We start from the raw sequence: 20,290 nt of genomic DNA, 5'->3' as shown, positions 1-20,290 counted from the left end.
TGTGGGGCCATGCGGGTACCCATAGCAGTGCCGCTGACTTGAAGGTATATATTGTCCCCAAATGTGAAATAGTTGTGGGTGAGGACAAAATCACAAAGTTCAGCCACCAGGTTAGCTGTGACATTATCAGGGATACTGTTCCTGATAGCTTGTAGTCCATCTTTGTGTGGAATATTGGTGTAGAGGGCTTCTACGTCCATAGTGGCCAGGATGGTGTCCTTTTGTCCCTCCAGACCCATGAATATGATACAGTTCTGCGGTGACCTAGAATCCTACTTTCGACGTCTCCGACTCAAAGAATATTTCCAACATACCTCTGAACAGCATACTAACCCACAGAATCCTCCCTACCAGCACTACAAAAAAAAGGATTCTGCGTGGACTCCTCCGGACGGTCGAAACAACAGACTGGATTTCTACATAGATTGCTTCCGTCGACGTGCAAAGGCTGAAATTGTGGAAAAGCAACATCACTTGCCACATAACCTCAGCCATGCAGAACACAACGCCATCTACAGCCTCAGAAACAACCCTGACATCATAATCAAAAAGGCTGACAAAGGAGGTGCTGTCGTCATCATGAATAAATTGGAATATGACCAGGAGGCTGCTAGACAGCTCTCTAACACCACATTCTACAGGCCATTATCCTCTGATCCCACTGAGGATTACCTAAAGAAACTACACCATCTGCTAAAAAAACTCCCTGACAAAGCACAGGAACAAATCTGTACAGACACATGCCTAGAACCCCGACCAGGGATATTCTATTTGCTACCCAAGATCCATAAACCTGGATATCCTGGACGCCCCATCATCTCAGGCATTGGCACCCTAACATCAGGCTTGTCTGGTTATGTAGACTCTCTCCTCAGACCCTACGCTACCAGCACTCCCAGCTATCTTCGAGACACCACTGACTTCCTGAGGAAACTACAATCCATCGGTGATCTTCCAGAAAACACCATCCTGGCCACTATGGACGTAGAAGCCCTCTACACCAATATTCCACACAAAGATGGACTACAAGCTATCAGGAACAGTATCCCTGATAATGTCACAGCTAACCTGGTGGCTGAACTTTGTGATTTTGTCCTCACCCACAACTATTTCACATTTGGGGACAATATATACCTTCAAGTCAGCGGCACTGCTATGGGTACCCGCATGGCCCCACAATATGCCAACATTTTTATGGCTGACTTAGAACAACGCTTCCTTAGCTCTCGTCCCCTAACGCCCCTACTCTACTTGCGCTACATTGATGACATCTTCATCATCTGGACCCATGGAAAAGAAGCCCTTGAGGAATTTCACCATGATTTCAATAATTTCCATCCCACCATCAACCTCAGCCTAGATCAATCCACACAAGCGGTCCATTTCCTGGACACTACTGTGCTAATAAGCGATGGTCACATAAATACCACCCTATATCGGAAACCTACTGACCGCTACACTTACCTACATGCCTCCAGCTTCCATCCAGGACACACCACACGATCCATTGTCTACAGCCAAGCTCTAAGATATAACCGCATTTGCTCCAATCCCTCGGATAGAGACAAGCACCTACAAGATCTCTATCAAGCATTCTTAAAACTACAATACCCACCTGCTGAAGTGAAAAAACAGATTGACAGAGCCAGACGAGTACCCAGAAGTCACCTCCTACAAGACAGGCCCAACAAAGAAAATAACAGAACACCACTAGCCGTCACCTTCAGCCCCCAACTAAAACCTCTCCAGCGCATCATCAGAGATCTACAACCTATCCTGAAAGATGATCCTTTACTCTCACAGATCTTGGGAGACAGACCTGTCCTCGCTTACAGACAACCCCCGAACCTAAAGCAAATACTCACCAGCAACCACACATCACTGAACAAAACCACTAACCCAGGAACCTATCCTTGTAACAAACCCCGATGCCAACTCTGTCCACATATCTATTCCAGTGACATCATCATAGGATCTAATCACATCAGCCATACCATCAGGGGCTCGTTCACCTGCACATCTACCAATGTGATATATGCCATCATGTGCCAGCAATGCCCCTCTGCCATGTACATTGGCCAAACCGGACAGTCTCTACGCAAAAGAATTAATGGACACAAATCTGACATCAGGAATCAAAATACTCAAAAACCAGTGGGAGAACACTTTAACCTGTCTGGTCATTCAGTGACAGACCTGCGGGTGGCTATATTACAACAGAAAAACTTCAAAAACAGACTCCAACGAGAAACTGCTGAGCTAGAATTGATATGCAAACTAGACACAATCAACTCCGGTTTGAATAAAGACTGGGAATGGCTGAGCCATTACAAACATTGAATCTATCTCTCCTTGTAAGTATTCTCACACTTGTTATCTAACTGTCTGTACTGAGCTAGCTTGATTATCACTTCAAAAGTTTGTTTTCTCTTAATTAATTGGCCTCTCAGAGGTGGTAAGACAACTCCCACCTGTTTATGCTCTCTGTCTGTGTGTATATATATCTCCTCAATATATGTTCCATTCTATATGCATCCGAAGAAGTGGGCTGTAGTCCACGAAAGCTTATGCTCTAATAAATTTGTTAGTCTCTAAGGTGCCACAAGTCCTCCTGTTCTTCTTTTTAAGAATGCTTTGCATCTCTTGATCATCTTAGCTGTGCGCCATACCCTTTTCCATTAGCCCTGCACAATGACACTTCCCAGGCTCTAAAGATTTTCCCTTAAGCACATGCTGAAAGGCAAAGCAAAAACAAAACAAAAAACTCCTCCAGACTTGTGGTCTCTGTTTTAGGTTTGTGACTGGTGATTCTTCTGGATAAGCAATAATGTTGCTCTCTGCAGGGCAACTGATTTAGATCTCAACATCTGGATTGCAGCAGTGGCACTCTAGTCATCCTGGCTTCTTCTTCATGCCCAACACGGTTTATACTAACAAGCGAAGTTTTCCATACCCACAGGCAGAAACCTTTCCTACCTTCAGTTTCTCTGTCAATTTTGTTTACTCCCTCCCCATCATCTCTCCATTCCCCATTATTTTGCTTGTATTTTTCCTCTTCCCTCCCACTTCCTCTCTCCTCACCTCCCACCCCACTCAGTACTCCTTCCCTTGTCCTCTCACTATGCTGAGATCCTCACCTGCATCTTTAGTTTCAGTTCCTCATACACACCTCACTGTCCTCTCATGACTTTTAAACTGCACTTTGCTGCAGAATTTTCTTCCCATTTTTATACAGACAGTTAGCACTGTTTAGCTATTCTAGGGATTAGCAGGGGAAAACAGACTACCTGTGCATTTGTACACTTTGCAAGGACAGTGCTTAACCCCTGCAAGGTTGCTTGCAGATGCAGAGTGGATAGGCTTAGTTTAGCATAAGATTCAAACATCACATATAAAGACTTTTCTCCTCTTGACCATTTTCATATTAATTTTTTTGAGCCATTGCATTTGGTTATTTGTCTTCAAAAAAACAACAGAGGAATCTCTTATTCCAAAAGAGTTCCCATTAGACAACCATACAGCCCACCTAGAGTCAAATGGCAATATAAATATTGATTTTCCCCATAACAAAAAAGTTTTGGTTTATAAATTTTAAAGAAACAAGTGATCACATACTTTCGGTGTTTCAATACTGAATTTATGCAAGAGATTAGAAACCTAACCATAGTAAATGAGATAACATTCAGTTATTTGTTGTATATGCTTTAGTTTATGCCATGGGATCACAGATAAAACAGATGACTAAGTGAGAGACCGGTTACCCATTTTAAGACTGACGAACAAAAAAAGCAGGAAATAAGCACTTCTCTAACAAGGGCCAAGACCACCCCTCTCTGCTCCTAGTATCATGGGGAAGGCTGAGATCCAGTGGCTCCCCTAGGGTACAAGCGCAGGGGTGGTGTTGTGACTATTCAGTAACACTCATCCCCCACTGTCAGTGCCCTGTAGAAGCTCCACTATAGAAGCTCTAGCAGAACTAGAACATAACTTTGTTCTCTGTGCAACCTACTACACAGGTACAGAAGGCCTCTGCCAATGGCAGTATGGCTTCTGCAGGACCAGTGCTGCCAGTTGGGGATCATGGGGGCTAGGAGTGGAGCAGAGCTGCAGGGTAGAGTAGGCTGTGGGAGGAAAACCCTTTCAGGGCACTACAGGGAAGGGCCTTCTCCATAAATCTCCCTTTATTGGATGAAAACTCCATAAAACCAAACTCATGGGATTTTCTGGGACCCCTGTAAGCCTCTTGAACATATGTCTATGTTCTAGGTTAAAGTCCTTCCTGACCTAATCATAAGGATACAGCAAGTGTCCTGTTTAATATGGACATCAATTTTACCTGTGTTGTCAGCATGTACTTTTCCATGGGGTATTCTGTTAACACTAAGTATATAGCCATCCACTGTCACAACATCATACTCTTCACTGGGGTATCCCCAGTAGGTGATGATCTCACTCTGTAGGAAGAAAAATCAAAGGCTTTGGTCTTAGACTGCCAACAGGTTTTCAATTTTTAAAGGCTTTCCTAGGCCATGTATGCACTCAGGATTTTAACTGGAAGGAGTTTCTAGTGGGATCATCGAGGAATACTGAACTTTTGGGCATTATCTATTGTAGGCTCTGAAAGTTTAATCCACAGACTTACATATTTAACTACTAGCAATGTACATTTCATTGTTTTACAGAGATTTCCCCCCACCCTTGGACACTGTACTTACAATATTCATAAATGTTTCAGGATTAAAAGGTGTGTTATCGCCAACAAGTCCTTGCGATACAGTTCCATGGATCAAACATGTCACAACTACAGCCAGCCACATCTTGGGTCACTTAGAAAAAAAATGTGTACTGTGTTAGTGCCATCAGAATCAAGGGTAACTTACACAAACCGTACTAGTTATGACTTAATGTAGTTTACTATTATTCATGTTTCTGCATTGTTATACTCTAGGAAAAATATTATAAAGTCCCGCTTTCTGCATGGTTATTATACTGGTCATTAATTGCTAAGACACTAACCTCAAACAAACAGCAACATCACTCACATAGTTCAAGACTCAGCAGATGCAGAAGCAAAGGGTAGATAACACTTGCACTATACATTGTTAATACATGGTCTACAATAACAACTAGAGATGGGCTTGAGCTGGAAAGCAACTAGAGCTGGGTCAAAACTTATCCAGCATTTGATTGCTTTGGATCCCCAGGTTTTGGTTTGTCCCCCGTGTCTAACAGCAATAACTGAGTCCAGCATTTCCTTACAGTTGATATCAAGCTGATTTAAAGCCTTCCCATCCATATACAAGGGCTGCATGATCAAGTGCTAATCTCTATGTTAAGCTAAGTGGAAAAGAGTTCCGGAAATAACTAGTAGCTAATGTAAGGACAATAATTCTCTATCAGTGCCCTGCACATATCATCTGAAATTGCAAAGTGTATTAAAATAAATTGACATATGCCTGATTTTTAATTTCTATTTTCATTGTATAATATATCTCAAGTCAAATTCCTTCTATCTGGTCATTAAGCCCAGAAAGTGCCCTGTGTTTCCAATCTATTGCTTAAGTAATACTGACCTGAGAGACGCCTCTTTGGACTAAACACTTGGTATTTGGCGGGGGGGGGGGGGAAAAATCAGATGCAAGGAAGATAGACTCATAGACTTTAAGGTCAGAAGGGACCATTATGATCATCTAGTCTGACCTCCTGCACAACGCAGGCCACAGAATCTCACCCACCCACTCCAGTAACAAGCCCCTAACCTATGTCTGAGTTATTGAAGTCCTCAAATCATGGTTTAAAAACCTCAAGGTGCAGAGAATCCTCTAGCAAGTGACCCGGGCCCCATGCTGCAGAGGAAGGCGAAAAACCTCCAGGGCCTCTGCCAATCTGCCCTGGAGGAAAATTCCTTCCCGACCCCAAATATGGTGATCAATTAAACCCTGAGCATGTGGGCAAGACTCACCAGCCAGCACCCAGGAAAGAATTCTCTGTAGTAACTCAGATCCCACCCCATCTAACATCCCATCACAGACAATTGGGCACATTTACCTGCTAATAATCAAAGATCAATTAATTGCCAAAATTAGGCTATCCCATCATACCATCCCCTCCATAAACTTATCAAGCTTAGTCTTGAAGCCAGATATGTCTTTTGCCCCCACTGCTCCCCTTGGAAGGCTGTTCCAGCACTTCACTCCTCTAATGGTTAGAAACCTTCGTCTAATTTCAAGTCTAAACTTCCTAATGTCCAGTTTATATCACTCTCAACAATATCTGTTGGATGAAAGATTTAAATGTCTTTGTAGACCACTCTAATAAGACAGACACCTGCTAATTTTCTTACAGGTTATGTATTACAATTTGGTGGCTACATGTATTTTTATTAGTAAATAAATCTAGGAGTTTACTCAGTTTGCTACATAGCCTAGCCATTAGGAGTTCCAGTCCTGCAAACGCTTACACTTGCAGTAGTCCCTTTGAAGCCAATGGTGCCATTAATGTGAGCAAGTCAAACAGGACTTGGCTTGTGATGTTGAACAATGCTAAATATTGGAGTGAATAACAGCATCCAGTGTAGGGTTACCATTCGTCCGGATTTACCCGGACATGTCCTCCTTTTTGTGCTAAAAATAGCGTCCGGGGGGAATTTGTAAAGCACTCACAATGTCCGGGATTTCCCCCCTCCCCCGGCAGAGCAGAGCGAGCGGCTGGGAGGGCTGCAGGAAAGTCCCGGGCTGGACTCCGGAGCAGCTGTAGAGGAGCCGGATCCGCCCTGCATTCTGAGCAAGTGTATCAGCACAAAGTGCAGCCCTCCCCTTTTACAACTGGGAGCGGTTTCTGCCATGCAGCGTAGCAAAACGGGAGCGAGAGCACTTTGTGCTGATACAAGGGCAGCTCTCCCCTGCAGCCCAGTCCGGCAGCACTGTGCATGGTTTACTGCACTTTGTGTCTCTCACTAGCCAGACCTTCCTAGTATTTTAACTGTGGCCAGGGAGGCAGGGAGAGAAAGAAAGAGAGATAACTCCTCCATCACACTGTTACACATGTAGGTTATCTGCCAGGGACCGGGTTTTGTTGTGCTGGGGAGCTTAGCCACGTGTCCGGCTCGCACAGAGCCCAACACCCTGTTCTGAGCAGCAGGGTAAGGGGGCCAGGGGGCAGGAGAAGGGGCAGGGAGGTTCTGGAGGGGGCAGTCAAGAAACGGGGGGGGGCTTTTTGGGGGAGTGGAGAAAGTTTTGGGCAGTCAGGGTACAGGTAGGGGGTAGGGTCCTGGGGGGCAGTTGGGGGGGTCTTAGGAGGGGGCAGTTAGGGGACAAGGAACAGGGAGTCTTAGGTAGGGGGTGGGGTTCTGGAGGGCAGTTAGGAGCAGGGGTCCCAGGAGGGGGCAGTCAGGGGACAAGGAGCGGGGGGGTGGGGGACTGGGAGTTCTGGGGGGGAGCTGTCAGGGGGCAGGAGTGGGGAGAGGGATCGGAGCAGTCAGGGGACAGGGAGCAGAGGGGTTTAGATGGGTTGGGAGTTCTGGGGGGGGCTGTCAGGGGGCAGGAGTGCGGAGAGGGATCGGAGCAGTCAGGGGACAGGGAGCAGAGGGGTTTAGATGGGTTGGGAGTTCTGGGGGGGGGCTGTCAGGGGGTGGGGAGTGGTTGGATGGGGTGTGGGAGTCCCAGGGGTCTGTCTGGGGGTGGGGGTGTGGATAAGGGTTGGGGCAGTCAGGGGACAAGAGGCAGGGAGGCTTAGATAGGGAGTGGAATCCTGGGGGGGCAGTTAGGGGCAGGGGTCCCAGGAGGGGGCAGTCAGGGGACAAGGAACGGGGGGAGGGTTGGGGGTTCTGTGGGGGGCGGGAAGTGGGAGGGGCAGGGGCGGGGCTCCTCCCGTCCTCTTTTTTGCTTGCTGAAATATGGTAACCCTAATCCAGTGCAGCCTGATGTGCCAGGATGGCCTACTTACCGCTGCACACAATCCAACAGCAGAGAAAGGGATATGCCACCTTTTTGTAGTTAGAGTGTGTCTGTGTTACATTTCTCTTGCACTAATCAGATCATAAAGTGGTCTGTCTCCCATCAATGCACAGAAGAGTAGGTGTACATTTTCCACTGGCATTAAGTGACAGAATAGCTCCCTTAAAGGTCAATCTGACCTGCCTCTTCCCCTCTCTAGATAGTACTGTTATGATAGTATGGAAGAGTATGTACTCATCCAAGGGGAAATTTTGCAGGCATCAGTATACTGTATGCACAAATATTTCCGTTAATACAGCTAAACAAATCTACCCAGCAGTTTGTCGTCCTTTTTGTCTCTATCGGATTCCAAACAATTCAATATACACGGTAAGAGCCCAAACAAAAGAAGTGCTTTATATCTAGGCTTGGAAGGCTTACATTTATATTGGTAACTGTCAATAAACATTACTTTCACCATAGACATACAAACAGACAAAATATTTCCATTGATAAAAGAAATTTATACATAGGCAAGAAAAACTGCTGTTTGAGAACTTATTAGGGGTGATTTAAGGATATTTAATTTTCATGTTCTGACATGTGATGTTGACAATTTGTGTTTTAATTGTTATAAAGTTTTAACATTTGAATCTCAACTTCTACTGTCATTAAGTATTGTCTGACTCCAACCCATAGTTTTCAACTGTGAAAATTTAAATAATTAAAAACTGAAAAAATGCATAAACCCCATAATTGTGCAACTGTGCAAAATTTAAATTGATAAAAAATTAAAAATCCTGTAAAATAAATGTTGACATTACCTGTCAAAATCACTTAAAAAAAAATTCTGCCAAGTCTATTTACTAAAAAAAAAAGGGAAAAGACATTGGTTAAAAGAGTTGCTTTGTCTATCTTAGGCTTTTCTATAGTGCTCATGATCATAGTGAAAGTGATTCAAGAATTTACTACAATAATTTATAATACATTATCTATAAATATAGATGTAAGCATAAATCACACCATAGTATACTGGATTAACACACCCTACAAAAGGTGTGTTGATCAGAACAAGTACCACACACACATTCTATTGTTTTGTGAACTGCCCATCTCTAAATTATTTTTCCCGGTACTAGACCTACCACCTAAAAAGCACAGGCTACCAGCTTCATGTAGATACAGGAGGAGGACAGCTTCTTTGGAGGGATTCAAAGACAGGATTCAGAGCACCTGTGATGGACACAGTGCTAAAACAATGTCAGGTTGCGGGATGTCAGAGGAGAAGGAACAGTGACCGTATATGGCACCAGGGAGACTAGACTTCACCCGCAACTAGCATGGTTTACTGCACTTTGTGTCTCTCACTAGCCAGACCTTCCTAGTATTTTAACTGTGGCCAGGGAGGCAGGGAGAGAAAGAAAGAGAGATAACTCCTCCATCACACTGTTACACATGTAGGTTATCTGCCACGCTAAAAATCTAGCTGAAGTCAGAATGCTGGCTCGAACAGGTTCTACTAAATTCTATTTTACCCTTCTGCAAATATTTATGAATGTTTTAACAGGATTTTCTTTAGTGAGATGCTTGATATTTTAACAGGCCCTAATTACATTGGCTTCCAGTTAGCTTATTTGTCAAGAACACTATCTTTGTTAGAGTCTCCATTTATTATAGGAGAAAGCAGTAACTTACTACAAAAGAAGTGTTCCACTCATGAATGCTTTTGAAAATCTTTAATAAAAGAAGATATAACTAGGAGTTAAATGGGTTTCCCACAAAATGGAGTAGAAACAAGAATGCTGGCCAAAACATATTAGTTGGGGAAAATCAATAATTAGGCCTTTTAGTCTGTATCTTTAACTGCAAACATACTTCTAGAGCCAAAAATCTATTTCTCCAGAGCAGTGAAGTGCTGGAAGGAGCTTTGGGACCATTCATTATAAAATATATACAGACACTGTGACAGCATATGAACATTATGCTTGAAATATCCTTTTCTTTTAAAATTACAGCACATGCAACAACATTAATAGATCTGTCTAACCTCACAGTTGTCATTAATAAAAGTCTAAGTACTAAAATACAGAGTTTTGGTGTAAGTTTTGTAGACTTTAAGGAAGACAGGTCTCATGTTTAAGGCACTGGGCTAGGATTCAGTACATGTAGATTTGTTACTGGCTCTACTATAGACATTCTGTGTGACCTTGGCCAAGCCACTCAGGCTACATTTTTCAGACGTGGGTAAGTGGGTGCAACCTGTGAGCCCTCAGGGGAACATGGGTGACATCCACAACTCTTAGCCCACTTTCCTTCAGTGCTTTCTGATAGAATGCCCACAGTGTGGAGTTGAGTGGTTCTGCCCATGGGCTAGATGATATAATCAGGTGCCCTCCTCACTATGGCATGCCAGAAGTCCTCAAGGCAGTAAACTGAGATATGGTAGCAGTTTTCCCTATAGACCTGTAGATGACCAGGCCAGTGTGCCCAGAGCAGCAGTGATCCTGAGAAGGGCAAAGCATACATGGCAATTTTGTGACCCTCTCCAGGTCCTCCCTCAGCTCACCTCTCAGATAGGATAACCCCAGATCACCACTGTGACCTGGGGTTATCCTGACTAAACCTGTTAAGGAAATATGCAAGTTGGCCGCCCTGATAATATCCAGCACTCCTGCTTTTTTATGCAATCCCCCTTTCAGCGCTGGCTGAGTAATTGTATGATATGTTAACAGGAGAGAGGTCACGCACAGTTTATGGACAGTTCCAACATTGCTGTTGCTTGGGCTCGTTTCACAGTGCCCTCTCCTTGTACTGGTGTGCTTAAAGAATAGAGCTACTTAGCTTGGCCTTCAGTGAGACAAGAAGGTGTTAAACACACTTAGGGCTAGTCTACACCAGAAGCACTACAATGGCACAGCTGTGCCAATGCAGCCATGCCGCTGTAGCGCATCTGGTGAAGACGCTCCATGACGATGGGAGAGAGCTCTCCAGTCAGCATAATAAAACCACCTCTGTGAGCAGTGGCAGCTATGTTGGCAGGAGACTGTCTTAGGTCAGTGCAACTTACATCACTCCGGAGGGTTGCTTATTTACACCTCTGAGAGACATAACTTATACCGACAGAACCTCTAGCGTAGAGGAACCCTAAAGCAGGGGGCTACCGCGCTTGAACTAAAAAATAATCCAAACTCACACAAACAAGTTAAAAACAATTACTATAAACTGTATAAACAACTAGAAGGCTTTGTGGCACCTTAGAGACAAACAAATTTATTTGGGCATAAGCTTTCATGGGCTAAAACCCACTTCATCAGATGCATGGAGTGGAAAATACAGTAGAGAGGTACAGTACAGAGTGCTAACGAGCCAATTCAATTAAGGTGGAAGTGGGCTATTCTCAACAGTTGACAAGAAGGGGTGGAAATCACTTTTGTAGTGCTAATGAGGCCAGTGTACCTTGTCAACTGTTGAGAATAGCCCACTTCCACCTTAATTGAATTGGCCCATTAGCACTGACCCCCCACTTGGTAAGACAACTCCCATCTTTTCATATGCTGTGTATTTATACCTCTCTACTGTATTTTCCACTCCATGCATCCGATAAAGTGGGTTTGAGCCCACGAAAGCTTATGCCCAAATAAATGTGTTAGTCTCTAAGGTGCCACACAGACTCCTCGTTGTTTTTGCTGATACAGACTAACATGGCTACCACTCTGAAACCTATAAACTACGTTACAATTTGATTAAAGACAAATATACAATCAATAAAAATATTAAATGATTGAAATGATTAGAGATATTAATAATGCTCTTTAATTACTAATGGCTATGCTGGCAAGTACACTAGGGCATCTGACCACACACTCCCTAATGTTCCTACCAAAAGTGTCTCCTCCTTCAGTCCCCCACATTTCAGGTACCCGTGTGGTACATGTGGAGGCATGCTGCAGGCCTGTAAGGAGATGCTCTTAGAAACACACTTTATTATACTGGGAATTGGTAGTGCAGATCTTCATGATCTAGGCAGATTAAAACCCTTTCACAGATAGAATGTGCCTTAGTGGTATAAGATTAAACCTTAACTACCTATCTAGCTGTAATACAGGATACTCACTCTGGGTTCCCTTTCTGGCTGAGCACTCAGAAGACTGGTGCAGGCATGCAGGTTCTTCCTGGGGATTACTGGAGAGGAACTAAAACATCCACACTCTTCTGGAACCGTGCCGACAGACTTTAAAGCTTGGAATCCGCAGGTTCAGATGCAAGCAGGTCAGGTCTCAGGATCCAAAATCCCAGATCCGGTATGGGCTGGCTGCAGGGCAAACAGGCTGCAGATGGTGGCAGGCAAGCAAGGCTGTCTCCTTCTGTTGCTGGCAGGTGGGGGCAGGAGAAGCAGATTGTACCCTCGTGAGGCTTTTCTGCTGGCTGAGGTTACAGATAGGTCAGTTGCTGGGCCTGGCAGTGCTATGCTGGCCGGCTACAGGGAGACCTTCTTTCTGCTTCACTCCCAGATAGTCTTGCCATGTGGAGGAAAGCAGGGCTATTCGTAGCCTCCCTCCTGCTTTCCCAGGCATCCGGGGCTGTGCCCAGGGTCAGAAACTGCTTGCAGTGCTGCGTGGCTGTCTTGTGCCCTCTAACTGGCAGCTGATGACTTCAGTTGTCTCTCCTCTTCCCATTGGAGGAGGGTTGCCAGGGTGATTGGGGGGGTGGGTGTTGTGTCCCCTTCCTCTTCCCTACTGCTGCCAAGGTGGACACTAATGCAGGACTCTGTTGTGGACCCCAAGCCCCCAAGGTGCATCTCTTCTCTTGGGACACAGCCCCCTTGCTAAAATCAACTTTAGCACCAAAATATGAATTAAAAAAAAAAAAAAAATCACAGAAACCTAGGGCTGGAAGGAACTATGGGAGATCATCTAGTCCTGCCCCCTGCACTGAGGCAGGACCAAGTAAACCTAGACCATTCCTGACAGGTGTTTGTCCAACCTGTTCTTAAAAACCTCCAGTGATGAGGATTCCACAAGCTCTGGTATAGGCTTCCAAGGAAGGTTAACTACCCTTAGTTGGCAAGTTTTTCCTAATATCTATCCTACATCTAGCTCCCTTGCTGCAGCTTAAACTCGTTATTTCTTGTCCTACCTTCAGTGGAGATGGAGAACAACTGATCACTATCCTCTTTATGACAGGTTTCAGAGTAGCAGCTGTGTTAGTCTGTATCCGCAAAAAGAACAGGAGTACTTGTGGCACCTTAGAGACTAACAAATTTATTTAAGGTGCCACAAGTACTCCTGTTCTTTATCCTCTTTATGACAGCCTTTGCATATTGGAAGACTTATCCGGTCCCACCTTGGTATTCTTTTTGCAAAACTAAACATGCCCAGTTTTTTTAACCTTTCCTTACAGGTTAGGTTTTCTAAACCTTTTATGATTCTTGCTACTCTCCTCTGGACTCCTTCTGATGGTGAATTTGTGGTCTCTCTAAACAGACATGCTAGTCACAAGCAGAGAGTATAAAAAAATAAATAAGGTTACCACATATCTACTCTGCCACTCCCTTACAGCAGTATGGTACAAAGACAAAAAAGGGACATTTAATTTACTATATTCTGATCAGGGCCGGCTCCAGGTTTTCTGCTGCCTCAAGCAGAAAAAAAAAAGCCGCGGCAGCGCAATCGCGCCGCTCCACTCTTCGGCGGCAATTTGGCGGCTGGTTCTTTGCTCCGAGAGGGACTGAGGGACCCGCCGCCAAATTGCCGCTGAAGACCCAGACGTGCTGCCCCAATAGCGGCCGGAGTGCCGTCCCTTAGTATTGGCCGCCCCAAGCACCTGCTTCTTTAGCTGGTGCCTGGAGCCGGCCCTGATTCTGATGTATCCTGAGTGTGGACTGGCATACAGTACTAACATGCAAGCTAAGTGGCACCTTATGTAGAGAGAGGAGAGAGAGAGAAAAGAGACTAGTAGTACTGCCCTATTAGTTTGCTGTGCACTTAAGATATTTTCATGCCACTGCACAAGCACGATTAAGGGAGGATTATTTCTTTCAATGTGGCAATGCCATTCAGATTGATAATTTATTCTGAATGCCAACATTTTAGGACAGAATAATATGGCAGACTGACCATAACTCACCCAGGTTTTTTTAGCCTTTCCTCAGGATAAAAAGTTTCGAAAACCTGCCCTATTTTTGTTCTTCCCCTCTGGACCCTCTCCAATTTGTCCACACCTGTCTTAAAGTGTGGCACCCAGAACTGGACACAATATTCCAGCTGAGGCCTCACAAATGCCAAGTAGAGCAGAATAATTACCTCCTGTCTTAACTCCTGTTAATACACCCCCTGAATGATATTAGCCTTTTTCACAACTGCATAATATGATTGACTGATTCAATTTGTGGTCCACTATAGTCTCCAGATCGTTTTCAGCTTTAGCCAGTTGTTCCCCATTTTGTAGTTGTGCGTTTGTAGTTTGTTGTGCATTTTGTAGTTCCAGCATTTAGTACTTTCCACTTGTTTTTATTGAATTTCATCTTGTTGATTTCTGACCCATTCTTTCATTTATCAATGTCATTTTGAATTCTAACCCTGTCCTCCAAAGTGCCACCTTGGTATCATCTGCAAATTTTATAAGCGTACTCTCCACTCCATCAATTGAGTTGTTAATGAAAATATTGAACAGTACCAGACCCAGGACAGACCTTTGCAGTACCTCACTAGATACATGTCGTCCCCCCCAGTTCGACAGTAAACTATTAGTAACTACCCTGAATGCAGTCTTTCAACCAATTGTGCATCCACCTTATAGTAATTTCATCTAGAACACATCTCCTTAGTTTACCTATGAGAATATCATGTGGGAATGTGTCAAAAGCCTTATAAAATCAAGATACATCACATCTATAGCTTTTTCCTATCCATTAGGCTAATATCGCTGTCAAAGAAGGAAATTAGGTTGGTTTGGCATTATTTGTTCTTGATAAATCCTTATAACCCTATTATCCTCCAGGTGTTTACAAACTGATTGTTTCATAATTTGTTCCAGTATCTTTCCAGGTATCAAAGTTAGGCTGATTGATCTATAATTCTCCAGGCCCTCTTTATTCTTGTTGAACGGTACTATGTTTGCCCTTCTCCAGTCCTTTGGGACCACACCGATCCTCCATGAGTGTCAGAAACCAGCTGAACATAGAGAGATTTTCCTTCTAATCTTTTGCTTCCAAACTCTCATTGATGTCTGTATTCACATTTAATAAACTCACCTTCTGTAAAAACATCAACAGGAACTCTAAATACCAGTCTTATTTTTTCTGAGATTTCACTTGTACTCATAGCTTTCTGACTGCTTTAGATGCCTACCTCTAAACCCAGAACCACTTTTTCCAGCTGACCCACTTCTACTTGATTTTAACTAGAATAGCTCACCAAGGAAAATCCACCAGTCCCAGGAGAACCAATCATGTTTCTCTATAAAATATACTGATGAATAGTAGGTATAGCACATTTACTAATCATACACCAAACTCTTTGGTAAAATAAACCACTCCCAAAACAAAAACAATTCAGTGACATGAAAAGTTATGATTCATAAAGGAAAAGGTATATCTAGCAATAGAACACTACTCAACTCATTGCAAAATTAACTTCTATGGGGCCTGAAAAGTCTTCCAGAAGACAACTGTAAAATGGGATTCAAAACAGAAAAGGAATCACTTTAAACTACATTGAGCCCCAGTCATTGTAATGCATGGAATGTCTGAACTGGAGATGTGAGAAAATGGTTACCACCTCTGTTACAAATAGAAGTGTTACTGGCCTGTTGCCATCTCAAGCTTGAGTTTTCTTGAATATGAGAATTCCAGCTAGTTAATGGAGGTATATAAGAAGCCTTTACATTTTTCTAAAATCAGATAATTATATTCAGAAGTAAAGCCATTATCTACCCCAGTTGAGAAAATAATCTAGATCTCTATAATTTGCCTCAAACTTAGTAATGAGCTCAGTTTCCAACTGATAAAAACATTTTCTACTGAAAATGTATGGGGTTTGAATAGCCCCCCATTTTAGCCTGATCACTTTTTATAGTATGATAGGTAGGATTTTGCCAGCAGCAAACACTAGAAATACTAGAGTGTTGCAGTCTACAAGGGACTGAGTTATGTCGACACTAGAGACCTTAGAGCAGCACAGCTGTACTGATGCAGCTGTGCACTGTAAGATCTCTCATGTACCAGCTCTATGCTGATGGAAGAGAGCTCTCCTGTCTACATAATTAAACCACCCCCAACAAGCAGCGGTTGCTATGTCAGTGGGAGAAGCTCTCCTGACAACATAGTGCTGTCCACACCACCACTTATGCCAGCTAAATTTATATTGCTCAGGGGTGTGTTTTTCACACCCCTGAGTGACATAAGTATTGCCAACATAAATGGTAGCGTAGACATGACCTTAGAAACAAGAAGTAGAACTGGAAGGACAGGGAGCCAGATGTGGCATGATTTGTAGTGCAGGGCCCTTTGGTTGGACTGGATATGGTCCACAGTGAGCTTTAATTCACCACTAGATATGATGTAAATCGTTGCATTAAGAATCACACAATTCATTTAAAAACAGCACAGTGCACTGTGAGATGTTTGGAACAAGGGCTGTCTCTTTTGGAATATCTGGAAGGCGTCCAGTTCATTGTAGATGTTATCAGGGCTCTGGCTCTGGCTTTTTGGCCGCCCCAAGCAAAAAAAAAAAAAAGCCGGGGCGCGGGTGCAGGGGAACCGACTAGAAGGAGGGAGCAGGCGGGGGAGAGAGAGAGAAAGGGGGGCGGCCAGGGCTACAGCGGGGCACTGCCACGCGGCCCCTCCCGCTGCGCTGCGCCGTGCCGCCTGCCGGGAGGGCTCCGCTCTGGTCGGCGGGGAGGGAAGGATGAGGACTGCCCTGCCGGGCTTGCTGCAGGGCATTCCTGTCCTCCGCACCGCCGCCCCCTACAGGGCGGCCGGAGCAGAAAAAAAAGACAGGACAACGTGGAAGATGTATACATTAAGGTGGACAAGCCATTAAGAATTCATGGTGGGATTGCAGGGGATGCAACTGATTTCATTTTCCTAAGGGTTTAGTTTACAGAAGTTTTGGAAACACTGTAAAGGAAAATGATAAATATGGTGACCACACTACGTATATTTTCAAAATACATGTTTTGGTATAATGCCCACAGATATAAAGACTCAAAAGGTTACATTTATTAAGCTAGTTAACAGCAGGTTGAACAGATTTTTCTATTCTGAATTCGACAACCCATTTATTAAAGGAGTTATAGGCAGCTGGGCAGGGAATGGAATAGTTTTGAGGTAATGTGTTGTCTCGTCCCTAGAAGAAGGATGAACTAAAAGAAAGACAAAGAATAGAACAAGTATACTAAAAATACCCACTACTTTAACAATGCTCAAAATCTTGGAGCCAGATAAAGATTACAAACTTCTCAAAAGTAACCCACGGGAGCTTCAAGTTCTTGGCATCTCTGAAAAAAATCAGGCTTTAAAGTCCAAATCCTCAAAAGTATTTAGTAGCCTAATACCTCATATTCCATCCTCTTACCAGACTCCTATAACCCCTGTAATAAATGGTATGTTGAAGTCAGAAGAGAAAAATCTATTCAACCTGCCGTTAACTAGCTTAATAAATCTAACCTTTAGAGTCTTCATAGCTGTGGACATTTAGAGCATTATGACTTTAGGAGCCTAAATAACTTGGGGATCTGACCCTAGGTGCCTCAGATTGGTACCCAGAAGCTGACACACCCAAAATAAATGGTTACTTCTGAAAATTCAGTATATCCTATGTCTCCTACTTTTATCTTCTGAGGTGCATGATCCTCAACTGAGGCCAGAATTTGGTCCTATGAGATACAGGTTATCAAATAAAACATTGAAATATATGTTGATAAAGGCTCTTTAGAATACCTACTGAATAAACTATTACAGCAAGAACACTGGAAACAGTGAAAGTTAACAGCATGAACTACAGGAAGTTTTCCACCTTGCCACACAGTGACTTTTTTTGTGGTGGTTGTTATTTCTAACCCACTTCCCAGTTTCTGCAACGGTTGGCATAACCGTTGACTGTCATTTCCTAATAAAACATCATATAGAAAAACTGAGATCTAACCTTAGACTTGGCCTTGGGTTTCCTATCTGCTGGCCTATGCCTGGTCACACATTACAGTGGTGTTTTGCTCACTCTTGATTAAAACCTAGACATTGCCATACAAGGTACCATGTACAAATAGCAAAAGAGGCATGTGCCCAGCCTCTGGACTGGAAGAAAGCCATAACTCTGTAGTTGCTATTAAAAAAAAAAAAGGAAGACTGCAATACTTTGTAGAGTCAAATAATTAAAACAGTAAAGGAAGAGAGACGTTCAGAGTTACAGGTTTCAGATGAGACTGGAATAAAGCTAGTCAGTAAGGAGGAGAAATATGGGGTGGGGAGGGAAATGAGAAAATTAAAGGGGAAGATACGGAACTGGCATGGTGGGGACCCTTGTCTATGGAGTGAGTCAGATGTGGAGAATCTGAAATGCTAGTCATAGGTTGATGCTTGCAGAAGGTACTGACATTATTCTCTAGAAAATGTCATTAATACTGTATTCAAAGTGCAGAATTCTTTGTGATGAAGCACTTCATTTTTTGTTTTAATCTAAATGCACAGCAAGGAAAAGTGTGTGATGGGGGAGGGTATGCTCCCTCCCCCTCCCCCCCGTTCAGTGTTTGTTCTCTCTCTTTTTTTGCCTCCAGTGAAAGAGGAAAATAAAATAAATCCCCTTTGCCTGTTTCTTATGCTAGTATTTAAAAGATTTACAAGAGTTAGAGGGTTCAGAGTTTAAAATGCTGCTGGCTGTTTAGGGGTTATGTTGCAATATGTGGTATAGCTTGAAAGTCCTTCCTGAAAGAATATGGGGAAGGACAGAAAGACAGTCTTTTCTTAAGTGCTTTAGATACAATTGAGTGTTTTTCTTACTCTGCTGTTCATAAGAACACAAAAAAAAATGGGATGAAAAAAAAGGGGGGGGGGGAATAGTGGAAAATCACAGACCCTCTGCCTCATTCAGATTCTGCTTCATCCAGAATAGGATGGATGGTATTCTTCAATATTTTGTTTTAGCCTCATTGTTCAGTGTGTGGCCCCAGGCCTTATTTACTGCATACTGTTCAAACCTTGCTTTTAATACAGAATTATTAATTTCCTCCCGGGTGCTTCTATGAGGTTCAACAGCATACTGTCAGAGTTCTTCACAAACATGAATATATTTATTTTCACAACATCCTTGTGAAGTGAGGTGGTGGTTGTGATGCTGGCAGTTTAGGTGCCAGTTCATGCCAAGGCCCATAGGTCTCACCGAACAATGACATAGCTGAAAATCAGTCTGGCTCACCTGTGTGTTAGTTTTGTTAAAATAGGTATTAGATTTATAGAGATGTGTTTAGACGTTATGAAATGCTTGAGAGTTGCTGCATTTATCAATATCACTTATAACATCTGTATCCAATGTTATAAAGTGATTGCTTTAACTATGAAAGTGTTTGCTACGAAACTGGAAACTCTCACAGTCAGGAAAGAAGTTTTACCAAGAGTGAAATACTAGTTTATTACAAGAGGTGTTATCTCCTGCCCAACAAAAGAAGGCATATAGACACCAGATGAACCATTGTGGAACATCAGTGAACAAAAGACTGTTGATTGCTCCCCCACACTCATGAAAAGGGGACATGCAAAAACCCCTCACGGTTTGAACTGTCTGTGACGTTATGAGTGTAATATAATATTTTATTGGAAGGTGACAGGGCCAGAAAGAGTTAATTAACTCAGACTGACTTGACACATGGGTAAACCTTAAGGACTGGTTAGGAAGATATGTAAATAAATAGAGCTTTAAAATGCAAGTCTGCATTGTTAAATATCTCATGGGTAAATGTATGCTCAGGTCTTGTGATGTAAGCAAACAAGTCTTGTCTATTGCTATAACTTTAATTCAAAGATCAAAAAAGAAATATTAACATTTATGATAATACTTGAGTGAAATAGTATTATTGTCTATATGTCTCTTTGAAGGTTGTGGTAACCTGTATCTGAACTGTTTAATGGATAAATTACCCTGTGCTAATTGCCAGGATGTTTGGAAGGAGAGTTAAGCCTATTGTTTTCTCAGGCCGAAAGGCTGCTGGAAATGTATAAGAACTCTAAAACATGATCCTACTTCATCTCAGATCTGCTCTGGGTTTCAAGAGGGGAAACCTTAAGCCACAAGAATTGAGATCCCCAGTCATTGACTGGAGCCACCCTGAATATGGACATTGGACTATAACCTATGGACTATATC

At 43.2% G+C, this 20,290-nt stretch overlaps 1 protein-coding gene across 6 annotated transcripts in view; it reads right to left on the bottom strand.

The window, feature by feature from the left end:
- The window catches only part of LOC101935814 (lysosomal acid lipase/cholesteryl ester hydrolase), a 52,099-nt gene that overhangs the window by 13,799 nt on the left and 18,010 nt on the right, over positions 1-20,290 (bottom strand). For 3 of the 6 annotated variants that reach the window (XM_042856840.2, XM_042856842.2, XM_042856843.2), the window contains exons 1-3: positions 12,049-12,558; positions 4,716-4,826; positions 4,337-4,454 (exon numbers count right to left, since the gene is read on the bottom strand). In XM_042856840.2, coding sequence (XP_042712774.1) covers positions 4,337-4,454; positions 4,716-4,817 — 220 coding nt within the window. In that variant the 5' untranslated portion in view covers positions 4,818-4,826; positions 12,049-12,558. Of the gene's footprint in view, positions 1-4,336; positions 4,455-4,715; positions 4,827-12,048; positions 12,559-20,290 lie in introns of those variants that run through there. The other 3 variants (XM_065553515.1, XM_042856841.2, XM_065553514.1) reach the window with 1 other exon arrangement.

The sequence above is a fragment of the Chrysemys picta genome, chromosome 7 (assembly GCF_011386835.1).
Source record: "Chrysemys picta bellii isolate R12L10 chromosome 7, ASM1138683v2, whole genome shotgun sequence".
Lineage (NCBI taxonomy): Eukaryota > Metazoa > Chordata > Testudines > Emydidae > Chrysemys > Chrysemys picta.
The sequence above is the reverse complement of the archived record's forward strand: the minus strand, read 5'-3'. Positions and strand labels throughout refer to the sequence as shown.